Genomic DNA, 13,128 nt, shown 5'->3' with positions numbered 1-13,128 from the left:
GCTTTTTTTTTGAACATTTGTAACCATAGGACTCATAGTATCTGTCTACACACCAATTAAATACTTGCAGCTGGCCTATGTTAGCTGACTTGGGCTCAGGCTTTCGAGCTGTTTAATTGTAGTGTAGACGTTTGGGCTCAGGCTGGAGCCTGGGTTCCTGATCCTGTGACGGGGAAGGATCCATGAGACCGGACATCTGCACTAAACTTTTTTGTAGCCTCACAACCTGGGTTTGAGTCAGCTGACATGAGCCAGCTGCGAGTGTTTAATTGCTCTGTAGCATACCCTTGTAACCCTCGTCTGTTTTTCTTTTGTTTAAGTTGCATGTTAAAGTTTAAAGACGGCATAAAAATATATTTGCAGGATGGGGAAAACCTGCATTGGATAATGCATAAAGAGTTTTTTTTCACTAGCTAAATAGCTGAAAAATGTATACATATATTTCTAAATGAGAACGCGATGGTTTAGGATGGAGAATAACACAGGTCTTTTTAGTCCATTCTTAAGAAAGAACACTTGTATTGATGTTCTAAACTTTGCTTGTTCAAAATCACCACCTTCTTTAGCAGTGTTTCTCAACCATTTTGTGCTGGTGACCCTCTTTGGACTTAGAGGGGAAAAAAAGTGTGACCCCCCCCCCACTAGAAAAACTTGCAGCCCCCCTACCCTAAGCTCAGGGCTTTGGGCTTCAGACACTGCTCGGGGCTGAAACATATACATTCGCTTTCTGGGGCCCCAAGCAGTTCCTCTGCTTTCTACCCCCTAAAGCCAGCCCTGATTGTGATCCTTTTGAACCCACCCAGTGACTCCTTACCAAGTGGGTAAACCAACTTAACTGAAATTGAGTGAGGTGATTTATCTTAAATAAAAATGAAATTTATTGGCATAGGATAAAAAAATCTTTAAAACCCTGCAAAATAAATTATAATTGAAAATAAAAATCTGTTCAGATGCAATGACAAATTTACCACTAGGTGGACACACAGCTTGTGCTGTGCTCTATGGAAATACACCTCTACCCCGATATAATGCAGTCTTCAGGAGCCAAAAAATCTCACCATGTTATATCAGGGTAGGAAGAGGAACCGCTCTCCACCCCAGCTCACCTCCGATCTGCCTCCGCCTCCTCCCTGAGTGCGCTGCCACCGCTCTGCTTCTCCCTCCCTCCCTCCCTCCCTCCCTTCCAGGCTTGCTGTGCCAATCAACTTAGGGGAGGAGGCAGAGATAAGCAGGGAGCAGTTCCTCTGCACCCCTCATTACTTGCTGCAGCCCTCCCTGGCCCCACCCACCCCAGCTCACCTCCATTCCGCCGCCTGCCATGAGCGCCCCACAGCTCTGCTTCTCCCCTGGCCCTCCCAGGCTTTCCACACCAATCAGCTGTTTGGCGTGGCAGGCCTGGGAGGGAGGGGAAGCGGAGCTGAGCAGCCTGCTCATGGAGGGAGGAGGAGGAGGCGGCAGCGGAGCAGAGGTGAGCTGGGGTGGGGAGGGCTGCAGCAAGTAACGGACAGGCACAGAGGAACCACTTGAGGTAACACGAATTTGGATATAACGTGGTAAAGTAGCCCCGTCCCCCGGAGTGCTGCTTTACTGCGTTATATCCGAGTTCGCGTTATATCGGACCACATTATATCAGGGTAGAGGTATATCATCTACAGCATAAATGAACAGATGTTTCCCCTCTATAAATCTAAAGACTGTAAAGGCATTAGTACATTTTATTTTAGCATGACTTTGTAAGCCTATGTAGTAGTGGTCTTCGCATGTTGATATAGACTTCTTTCATTAGATGTATTAATGAAGAGTTTATCCGGCTTAATATGAGTGAATCCCAGCAATATAATGCATTTCCCCCTGTTAAGCAAGCAAGGTTGATTGACACAGGAATTTTTCACAGGAAGGTCACTCTCATTGTTTTATATTAACTTCTTGTTTCATAGGTATTTCACTGTTTAAACGCACATTTTTTTAATGAGAGGTTTTTCCCTATTTCCACCAGATATTTTATCTAGGAGAGGGTAGCCAACTGTTGGTTCTAATACAGTCACAACAGATTTGTTGATTTGCTTTCACAGCTTTCTTTTAATCTGTATGTTAAACACACACACACAAACACAATCAGTCTTGGAAGGATTCAGTTTTTATTGGTAAATATTTATTTCACCATACACCCCCTCCCCCCAATAAGAAAAATGTTGCTTGAGAGTTTATTAATTTGATTTAAGGATATTTTACCTTGTATATTTTGACAGGTGAGGTTGACAATTTGTATTGTAACACTTATAAAGCTTTTATGTTTTGAATCTCAGCATCTGCTGTCATTAAATAAATGTGATCCTCCCTTAATTTTCCACAGCTTTGAAAGTGTAGATCGATAACAATCTTTAAAAAATCTTAAAAGTAAACAGATATTAGCCATTGAAATTATATATACAAAAATCTAATTCTGCCAAGTCTATATATCTATAGCATACTGTAATATATTAAACTTCGCAAAATTTACATACTATGTACAATTCAAGTTGGACCAAAAGAGCAGTATTCATCAAAATTTTCTTAATGTCATGCAGATTTTAATGGTCCATTTCTACAGAAAGAAACTTCAAATGTCCTGGGAATCATTCGGCATCGGATCCAAAATTCACACTGAAGAACTTTGAGCCAGATTCTCAAGTGGTGCAAACCAATCTTCATAGTACCACTGAAGTCAATGGGGCCACACTAATTTGCATCAGCTGAGAATCTTGCTCAGAATCTGCATATTTATCATGTGCAATTTTTGAGTTAAAGGTATTTTTTTTTGTTTGGTTTTGATATATTCAGGTGCCACCGAGTTACTGCTCCTAGCCCGCAGGACAGACTTGAGGCGCATTTCCTTGGATACCCCAGATTTTACAGACATTGTCTTGCAGCTGGAGGACATCCGCCATGCCATTGCTATTGACTATGATCCTGTGGAAGGATACATCTATTGGACTGATGATGAGGTGAGGGCCATTCGCCGCTCTTTCATAGATGGCTCAGCTAGTCAGTTCGTTGTCACAGCGCAGATTGCTCATCCTGATGGCATTGCTGTGGACTGGGTTGCCCGAAACCTTTATTGGACGGACACCGGTACTGACCGCATAGAGGTGACAAGACTTAACGGGACTATGAGAAAGATCTTGATATCAGAAGACTTGGAAGAACCGAGAGCAATCGTATTGGATCCCATGGTTGGGTAAGGAACAATTTATAAATGTTTTAGAAAGTTGTAAAAAGAACAGGAGTACTTGTGGCACTTTAGAGACTAACAAATTTATTTGAGCATAAATAAATTTGTTAGTCTCTAAGGTGCCACAAGTACTCCTGTTCTTTTTGCACATACAAACTAACACGGCTGCTATTCTGAAACCTGTCATTAGAAAGTTGTATCATTCAGAAATGTAATGGCAGAGATTCATTGTAGCACGCTGATGCCAAATACACTATGATCTCTTTAAAAGGCAAACAAAAAATACAAACCCTAGTGATCTTTCTCGTGGTGTTCAGGCCTGTCTGTATTGAAGAGTATAAATAATACCAATTTTTTTATCATGCTGTTAACTCTAACTTTCACTCATCTGACTTTTAACTGTAACATTATTTGGACTATGCAGATGTACATACACTGATTTGAAAATTTAAGAACACGTGATTTTTAATACCATTTGATTTGTGGGAGGTCTTACGTTTCCAAAGCTAAAATTTATTATTTTTTTAACCTCTTCCTCCTATTCTTTTCCTGTTTCTCATTTTGCAATTTCTCAAAATTGCTACATAAATTACATCAGAACTGTTTAGTGTCAATTCTGGTTTAACACTGTGTTTGTACATCTCAAGCTGAAAAAGATTTTTAAAAAGTCCCCAAATATAAAACACAAACAAAAATTTAGTAAAGGAGGAACTGATGTCTATATGTACATGTGCGCAGGTAGTGGAACATGAATATTACATATACTCTTTTTGCTTGAAATTAAAAAATCTGGATTATCTGAAAGCTACCAAATGGGGATGAATAAACTACTTCTGCTTATTGACTCGTCCTCTTTATTTCTTTCTGGTCTTTGCCCGTGTTTCCAGATTTGAGTAACTAAGTAGAATTGGTTATTCAACCTCAAAAAAATGGCTGTACAATTATGAAAAATGCAGTGGATTGTTATGGAAATTCTGTTAAACTGACCAGTGCATTTACACATATCAGCACCATTGAGGACATATTGCAGGATTTTAATTTTACCACCTCAGTGATAGAAATCATGTCCATTTGTCCTAGAAATGCATTGGTCTTTATTGTATGTCTTCTGATCACACACTTTTGGTTTGGGGGTATGAGAGATGAGCTGCACGCATGTTGAAAGCTTTGGTTTTAAAGTATTTGTAAACTTTTCTTCTGTTCTCCATTGCAGATACATGTATTGGACTGACTGGGGAGAAATTCCAAAGATTGAGAGGGCTGCATTAGATGGGTCAGACAGAGTTGTGCTGGTGAATACTTCACTTGGCTGGCCAAATGGGCTGGCCCTGGATTATGCAGAAAGCAAAATATATTGGGGAGATGCGAAAACAGACAAAATTGAGGTTTGTTAATTGCATTTTTAATTAATTCTACACAGTTAAAACAATAGAGCCACTTCCATTTTTCTAGATATAGACACTGATATATTTGCCATGAAGGTCTTCAGGAGGCAGCATGGGTGTGGAGGATTTACTCTGAATAAGGAACTCCTTAATTCTTATCCAAGTGACTTCCTATGTGGCCTTGAACAAGTCACTTCACTACTTTTCTTCCGTTTCTCTATTTATAAATGGGGAATAATAACCAGATAATAGATTTGGGGAGTGGGGATGAGTTGCTATTGGGAGGATTTGTTTAAAAAGGACACCTTTAAAAAAGGGAGCTAGATAAATTCATGGAGGATAGGTTCATCAATGGCTATTAGCCAGGATGGGCAGGAATGGTGTCCCTAGCCTCTGTTTCCCAGAAGCTGGGATTGGGTGACAGGGCATGGGTCACGTGATGATCACCTGTCTGTTCACTCCTTTTGGGGCACCTGCCATTGGTCACTGTCAGATACACGATACTGGGCTTGATGAACCTTTGGTCTAACCCAGTATGGCCCTTCTTATGTTCCTATATGTTTAAAAAAAACAGATGTCCTTACTTACGTTGGTAATAACACATTAGGAAAAAATTATGTAAACGTGCATTTTACTGCCTGTGCTTTTTTCAATTCAGACCGTTTTAAGAGTCATTTTCACATATTTCTAGTCAATTTCATTTCCAAGTTCTTATATGCTTAGCACAATGTTGTTAGGGTTTCAGATATTGCAGGGGGAATAGGTTTCGGTCCTTCCCCCTTTCATTTCTTTCCATTATAATGTTTGTTTAAAAAAGAAATGGGGAAGGGCAAAATGAGCAAAGAGGGAGGACAAGAAATATTTCTATTTGCCTTAGGCCAATTTTCATAAATTTCAATTTTGGGCTAAATTTGGTCTCTCATTGTGTCTAATGTACAAGTCTTTGAGACTGTAAACAACTGAGTACCAAATATCATTATCACCAAAATAGTACATGTGCTAAGGAGAGACAAAAAAAATTCACTTTGTGTGTAGCCTTAGTATAAGTTGATCCTTTAACCTTGGAGAGAAAAAAGGAGCTCAGAATTTAATTTAATTTAATTTGAGATGTTGTGTAGCCTGCTGTTTTCGGTAGTTATTGATTTTTCTCTAAAAAAAAGTCCTGGATTTTGAAAAAGTCAGTATTCAGTTTTTACCCAATTTTAGCTTTTTCAGGACCCAGGAATTTTTTGTGGAGGAAGTGGATGGGGCCAGGCACAGAAGGGAGAGTGGAAGGCTGCATCCCCTCTTGGCCCCTGCCCGTCAGTTCAGCCCCATCTGCTTCCTGGGATCAGACTGAACGATCGGGGCAGAGTGGGGGCTCTGTCCTGCAGGGGAAGTGGATGACATTTTGTGCATGTGGTTTCGGCTGCTGGGACCCAGGTCCCTCCCCATCTTGCTCCCCCACTGTGTACAAGCCAGCAGTTAGACTCTGTGAGTACTGAGCTCCCTGCTGGCAAAGCCCTATCCTGACCCATACTCTTCAGCGTGGCCCCAGGAAGTGGACGGGGCCATTCTGAAAGGCTGGTTTCAGGAGAGGGCCATGCCTGGCGGGAGAGCGGGGGGTCAGTACTCCCAGGGTATAGCCTACTATTGTCTTGGCTGTGCTGAAGTGCCAGAGTCCCATCTGCTTCCTCTGTGCAGCTAGGGAGCGAGAAAGGCAAGAAGCCAGATCCTAGGAGACACGGCTACATCACAAATACTCTCAACCCCTGTGAGTAGTAAGCATACCTCCTGCCCTATAGGGAGACCACCCATCCTGACAGTCATGAAATGCAGAGTCCAAATCCTAGGCTCAATGACTCTAGGACAGCATTTGTCCTGGATTCACTGTGGCACTAGTCTGTGCCTGTCTGAGGCTCAGGGGTGACACCTGCATCTTCCTAGTGTGGGGGGGAGGGGATGAAACTGAGGTGGGCCTTAGTTCCTGCTTGTCATGAGGCCCCCCCACCTCTGCCAGGTCGGAAACCAGAGCTGGGCATGTAAGAACCACCCAGGGAGCCTGGGCCGCTGTGGGGAGTCCTGGAGTCCAAGACCTTCCACTTGCCCTAGGTCGGCGCACCCCAGAGGCTGGGCACACAGGCCAGAGGCTGCTCTAGGACAAATGGAGGGTCTGCGGTTCCCCACAGCGGCCTGGACTCCCTGAGCTCTTACCACAGCCCTGCTCCAGTTTCCAGCCTAGCCATGGGGCTGGGCCTTGGGGGGAAGGGGAGGAGCAGGAGGCAGGGCCTCGGGAAAAGAGAAGGGGCAGGGGTTGAGGACTTGGGAGGAAGAGGAGGAGCAGGATCACACAGGTGGCAGGGTACCTTCATGTGTCCTGCTTTTGCTTTTTGAAAAGTTGGTTCCCCCTACTGCCCTGCCTTGCCCACTGCCCTTCATTTTTTATTTTTAATGAGTTTTCACCCATTTTTAAATTTTTAGAATAAATACTGAAATTCCTGTGAAATTCTTTAAAAAATAAAAACTGAAAATGAAAGGCCTTGTACATGGTCTAATCATAGACCCTGGAACTGGTAGTCAGGAAAACTCAGCCTGCTCATGGCTTGATGAGTGACCTTGTGTGTGGTCAAAGAGAGAGAGACATTTCAGTGTGCTTATGCATTATTGTATACAAGTAGGTTTTCCATACAAAATCATAAAATAGTGCGTGCTTTTTTGTTTTTTCAGTGTGTGGCGTTACTCAAATAGTAATCTTACTGCATTGCTAAAGAAGTCAATGTCTCCTGCAAGCCAGATTTCTGGTTTGTTTGTGCCACATATGTGCTTTATTATTTATTTTTACACACTGATTCATGCTACGCTTTTCTGGAGCCCCCAGACGATAATAAAACATCAGCAGGGGTTAATGGAGACTGGTAGGGGGTGCAGCAGGGAGCTTTTGTTCCCATTTTATCTGGCAGCCTGCAGCAGGCAGAAGCAGGCTGTGGCTCAAAAGCTTCCTCATTTATCTCGGTTAGGTTTCACTGCTGATGAACTTCTATTGAAATGGATGGCTGTTATTGTGCTTACCAGTGGGGAAGATTTCTCATTGACTTGCTACAGGTTTAAAGCATTTTCCTGCTGTGCTATGAGGTTAAAAATGTATAATCTGCTCTGTTGAATTGGTTTTACATTTTCCTGCTCAAGTGAATATTCGTCTTCTGGACACGTATGCTACCTGTTTTAAGACATAGGCTAGATTTAAAATGGCCAGCAAAACCTGTATTGATATAGCACGCGTGTGTGTCTCTTTGTGTTTAGAGGAAGCACATTGATACAGCTGATTTCCTTGCAATTTTTCAGTGTGTTTTTGCTTCAGCTATCCTTTATCCATCCTCTTTCCTTTTCTCCATTCTTCTCAAATCCAGTGATGAAACAGACATACATCTACTGGAGTGGGCTTTGAGCAGGACTGTGTGCTTCCCATACAGATCCAACCATTATCTAATGATTTTGAGTGCAGTTCTAACTTGGAGTGTTTCTATATGCCCAACTCCATTTATCATGCCTAGCATTACTTCCCCTAACCCTGATGATTAATGGGGAACGTCTTTTATATCTTGCTTCTTTTCAGAATAACAACACGCGTGCTTTCAGAACACTGCTTCATCGGGAACAGAAAATGGAAGCTATTAAGATTTTTTTGGGTACAAAGGTCCTGAACAGAGAAGACCTTATTGTGTATGACCAGGGAATTAAAAGCTTAGCATCTGGCAAATGCTCCATTCTGCATTCTAATCCTGAAATTGTAGGGCTACATTTTCCTCTGATGACAGCACCCTCTATTGCATCAGTACCCTAATAAGGAAGTTTTGTTTTCCAAGCATTCAAAAAAAAATTGAGAAATTCTCTCTCTCCTATGTCTGTATATTGTGAAATACTGATGTATAGGCAAGCTCGATTGCTTTTGTTCAATCCCCACTTTTTAATAAAGCACTGAAAATTGAGAGGTAGAAACAGTTGACTCCCTGCCAAGTTGAAATACACACGTTTTTGTATAGTTACATTTAGAGGGAACCAATATCTCTTGTAGATATTTGAAGTAAATGCAGATGAAGCATACATCTGAAACTGCTTTGCCTCTTAATTCTGGCCCTTGTATATTATACAGATGTGATATGTACAGTAACTCCTTGTTACTGTTGTTAATGTTGTTGTTGTTTGTTATTAATCCTTGTTACTTGTTATTAATGGCTCCCAATCCGGCTCGACAGGTATAACAAGTGGGGTTCCACAGGGGTCTGTTTTGGAACCGGCTCTGTTCAATATCTTCATCAACAACTTAGATGTTGGCATAGAAAGTAAGCTTATTAAGTTTGCGGATGATACCAAACTGGGAGGGATTGCAACTGCTTTGGAGGACAGGGTCAAAATTCAAAATGATCTGGACAAATTGGAGAAATGGTCTGAGGTAAACCGGATGAAGTTCAATAAAGACAAATGCAAAGTGCTCCACTTAGGAAGGAACAATCAGTTTCACACATACAGAATGGGAAGAGACTGTCTAGGAAGGAGTATGGCAGAAAGAGATCTAGGGGTCATAGTGGACCACAAGCTAAATATGAGTCAACAGTGTGATACTGTTGCAAAAAAAGCAAACGTGATTCTGGGATGCATTAACAGGTGTGTTGTAAACAAGACACGAGAAGTCATTCTTCCGCTCTACTCTGCGCTGGTTAGGCCTCAACTGGAGTATTGTGTCCAGTTCTGGGCACTGCATTTCAAGAAAGATGTGGAGAAATTGGAGAGGGTCCAGAGAAGAGCAACAAGAATGATTAAAGGTCTTGAGAACATGACCTATGAAGGAAGGCTGAAAGAATTGGGTTTATTTAGTTTGGAAAAGAGAAGACTGAGAGGGGACATGATAGCAGTTTTCAGGTATCTAAAAGGGTGTCATCAGGAGGAGGGAGAAAACTTGTTCACCTTAGCCTCTAATGATAGAACAAGAAGCAATGGGCTTAAACTGCAGCAAGGGAGATTTAGGTTGGACATTAGGAAAAAGTTCCTAACTGTCAGGGTAGTTAAACACTGGAATAAATTGCCTAGGGAGGTTGTGGAATCTCCATCTCTGGAGATATTTAAGAGTAGGTTAGATAAATGTCTATCCGGGATGGTCTAGACAGTATTTGGTCCTGCCATGAAGGCAGGGGATGGACTTGATGACCTCTTGAGGTCCCTTCCAGTCCTAGAGTCTATGAATCTATGAATCCTTGCTTAATGTTGTAGTTATGTTCCTGAAAAATACTACTTTAAGCGAAACGATGATAAGCGAATCCAATTTTAAACAATTTAATACTGTACACAACAATGATGATTGTGAAGCTTGGTTGAAGTGGTGAACTCGGAGGGTGGGATATTTCCCGAGGAATGCCTTACTTCTAAATGATGAACTAGCACTCGACTGAGCCTCAAGGGTTAACATGTTGTTAATGCAGCCTCACACTCTACAAGGCAGCACAAATGGAGGGAGGGGAGACAGAGACACACGCTGTGTGTGTGTGTGCGCGAGAGAGAGAGATGCACATTGCCCCTTTAAGTACTGTGACCGCACTCTAAGTACATTGCCTTTTTAAGTAGATCAGCAAGTTGAGACAGCAGCTGCTACCAGCAAGCTTCCTCTGTCCTGAGCCCTTTTGTGTCCCCTCACTGCTCTGTGGAGATAAGGTACAGGATTGGGGGCAGGGGCAAATCCTGATGTTGGCACACCTCTTCCCCCTCCCTCCCCTTGCACAGCAAGCAGGAGGCTCCCGGGAGCAGCTCCAAGGTAGAGGGCAGGAGCATCACAGCAGTGTGGGGAGGGACACCTGAACTGCCTGGCAATTGATAGCCTGCTGAGCGGTGGCTGCATAGGGAACTTAGTGGGGCTGCGGGTCCACCGTGGTTCCAAGCCCCCACCACTAGCTCCAACGGGCTGCTCTTTCTGCAAGCAGTGGACAAAGCAGGCGACTGCCAAAGAAGGTTATAAGGGAGCATTGCACAACTTTAAACAAGCATGTTCTCTAATTGAGCAGCAACGAAACAGCGTTAACTGGGATGACTTTAAGCAAGGAGTTACTGTACACTGATTCAGCAAAGCACTTCTAGCATGTGCGTAAGTACTTTGCTGAAGGAGGGCATCAAAGTTCATTCTGATTTGAGGCAGTGTTCAGGTTTTGTAGATATTCCATATTTTAAAATGAGGGGAAGGGATGCTGTAAGCTCTACTATTGATATAACTTACCAAAGTGAGGAGCTTGTCATGTGAGGTTCTGTAGCGGGTCACTTAGAGGCCAGCAGGTCTCCAATGTCCTGAATGCGCATGTGGGCCTTGTCGGGCCATTTGGTGGCCTGACGGCCAAGTTACTGTGTTGCTCCTGTTGCTCATGGTTGGACTAGGGTAGGAGGACTCAGGCTCTCATTCTTCACTGGGTCCCGGCATAGGGCACAAGGGGTGAAGGGTGTTTCCATCCCCTTTAGCTAACACCCCAGAGAAGCCTCCCCAGGACACTTCCAAACCTCCATCTTGTTCTCTTCAGTTTGGGGTGTGGTCACAGCCCTCTGCTTCCCTCCTTCTGGAAGGTTGTTCAGACAGTCTCAGTGATTTGCACAGTCTCTCAGGACTTCTCAGTGTATGTCTACACTACAATTAGACATCCGCAGCTGGTCCATGCTTGCTGACTCAAGTTTGGGGTTAAGAGGCTGTTTAATTGGAGTGCAGACTTTCAGGCTCGGCTGCACCCCTATCTCTGGGGCCCTCCCACCCAAGCCCCAACATCTGCACTGCAGTTAAACAGCCCTAAGCCCAGAGGGATTGAGTCAGCTGGCATGGGCCAGCTGCGGGTGTCTAACTGCAACGTAAACATACCCTCAATGTCCATTTCTTCCCCCTCATCAGAGAAGGGGAGAGGAAAAGGGTCAGATGCCGGACTGCCCGCTTGGGCTTTCCCCTGTGAATTCCTGTGTCTCAGAAGGTACTAACTGGCTTTCTTCCTGCAGACAGCCTCTCCATTCTCCTCAGCTTGACTGCCAGACTCCAATTTTAAGCTGGTCCTCCATTTCAAACGTGCTCTGTAGCTGCTATGGGGCAGGGTGTTCTTGGCCCAGCATTGCTTTTTCACCTTTTTAGTCTTAGTGAGGGGTTTATGTATCCCTCACCAAGAACCATCACAGGTTCTCATGGACTTTTACAGTCATTGAAGAATTAGATCTCACAACACAGACTGAGGCAGAAAAATGGCAGGTTATGTCCATTTTATTACTGAGAGGAAACTCAGGCATAGAGAGGTTAAGTGGCTTTCTCAAAACCACACGCAAATCAGGTCTTCTGATTTCCGGAATAATGGATAATTTAAAAAGAAATTATATATTTTAAAGAAAGTACTGTAAAGTGCAGGGGGGTCACTTTCGTGGGACCATTCAAAGGATTATTATTTTAAAACCAAAAAGAGGAAATATAAGTAAAATACTAATGTTGCCTCTTAGGTGTGAGAATATTAAGTGCTAGATTTTGTCATCTTTGATAACTTGGATATATAATAAATGTAAAATATAGTGGGAGACCTATTAAAAATATCTTCTGTAGGTTAGTGCTCAAAGAACTCTTGAGTGGTGTCCCACCAGTAAGACTTCCTTCATTGTGATCTACATACTCGCAGGTAGGTTGTTGATGCTTTAAAAACAAACAAAAAGACAGTGAAAATTTCCGTCTTCCTTGTTTGTAGATTCCACTATGTGCAGTAAGAATACTGCCTGTCATCAGCCAGACTTTGCAGACATGGTACCATTTTACTGTTTTAAAAATAATTTTGAGACAGCAAAAGGCTTTGTGATATTGATTTGTAAAAGATTTTTCCTAAGTGTAGGTCTTGCAGACTCTGCCTGGACTCTAAAAGTCAGACTAGATTCTTTCATTCTCGCACATTATCAACAATTAAAGGAGTTTATCAGGCCACAGTGGATCCTTACCTACATCTGTGCAACTCCATTCTCTTTGAATTATACCCTCGGAGACACTGAGGGTATGGCTACACTGGCACTTTACAGCGCTGCAACTTTCGCACTCAGGGGTGTGAAAAAACACCCCCCTGAGCACTGCAAGATGCAGCACTGTAAAGCCTCAGCGTAATCAGTGCGGCGGCGCTGGGAGCGCGGCTCCCAGCGCTGCACGCTACACCCGAAGAGGATGTGGTTTACATGCAGTGCTGGGAGAGCTCTCTCCCAGCGCTGGCGCTCCGACCACACTCACACTTCAAAGTGCTGCTGCGGCAGCGCTTTGAAATTTCAAGTATAGCCATACCCTTATGCACAAGTGTGATAGTAAGGTAGTAAATACTAGCCCACTTCCACCTCTGCCTATGCATACCCACTGCCTTTAATAGACTTACACCTGAGTAACTGATTGGAACATAAGCTCAGATCCTACTGTTCTGCCCTGTACACTTGTTGTTTTCTTGTCTCATAGTAGTTGGGAAGTGAAGTATTAGATTAGGCCTGTGGTCATTATCCAGTCTCCAGCAATGGCCAGGGCTAGATACT

General features: G+C 43.2%; 1 protein-coding gene across 3 annotated transcripts in view; it reads left to right on the top strand.

Annotated features, from left to right (window-relative positions):
* The window catches only part of LRP6 (LDL receptor related protein 6), a 189,779-nt gene that overhangs the window by 106,582 nt on the left and 70,069 nt on the right, over positions 1-13,128 (top strand). For all 3 annotated transcript variants that reach the window (XM_032803018.2, XM_032803017.2, XM_032803019.2), the window contains 2 exons: positions 2,821-3,217; positions 4,425-4,596. In XM_032803018.2, coding sequence (XP_032658909.1) covers positions 2,821-3,217; positions 4,425-4,596 — 569 coding nt within the window. The remainder of the gene's footprint in view (positions 1-2,820; positions 3,218-4,424; positions 4,597-13,128) is intronic.

The sequence above is a fragment of the Chelonoidis abingdonii genome, chromosome 1 (genome assembly GCF_003597395.2).
Source record: "Chelonoidis abingdonii isolate Lonesome George chromosome 1, CheloAbing_2.0, whole genome shotgun sequence".
Taxonomy (NCBI): domain Eukaryota; kingdom Metazoa; phylum Chordata; order Testudines; family Testudinidae; genus Chelonoidis; species Chelonoidis abingdonii.
Note: the sequence above shows the minus strand (reverse complement) of the source record. Positions and strands in the feature narration are given on the sequence as shown.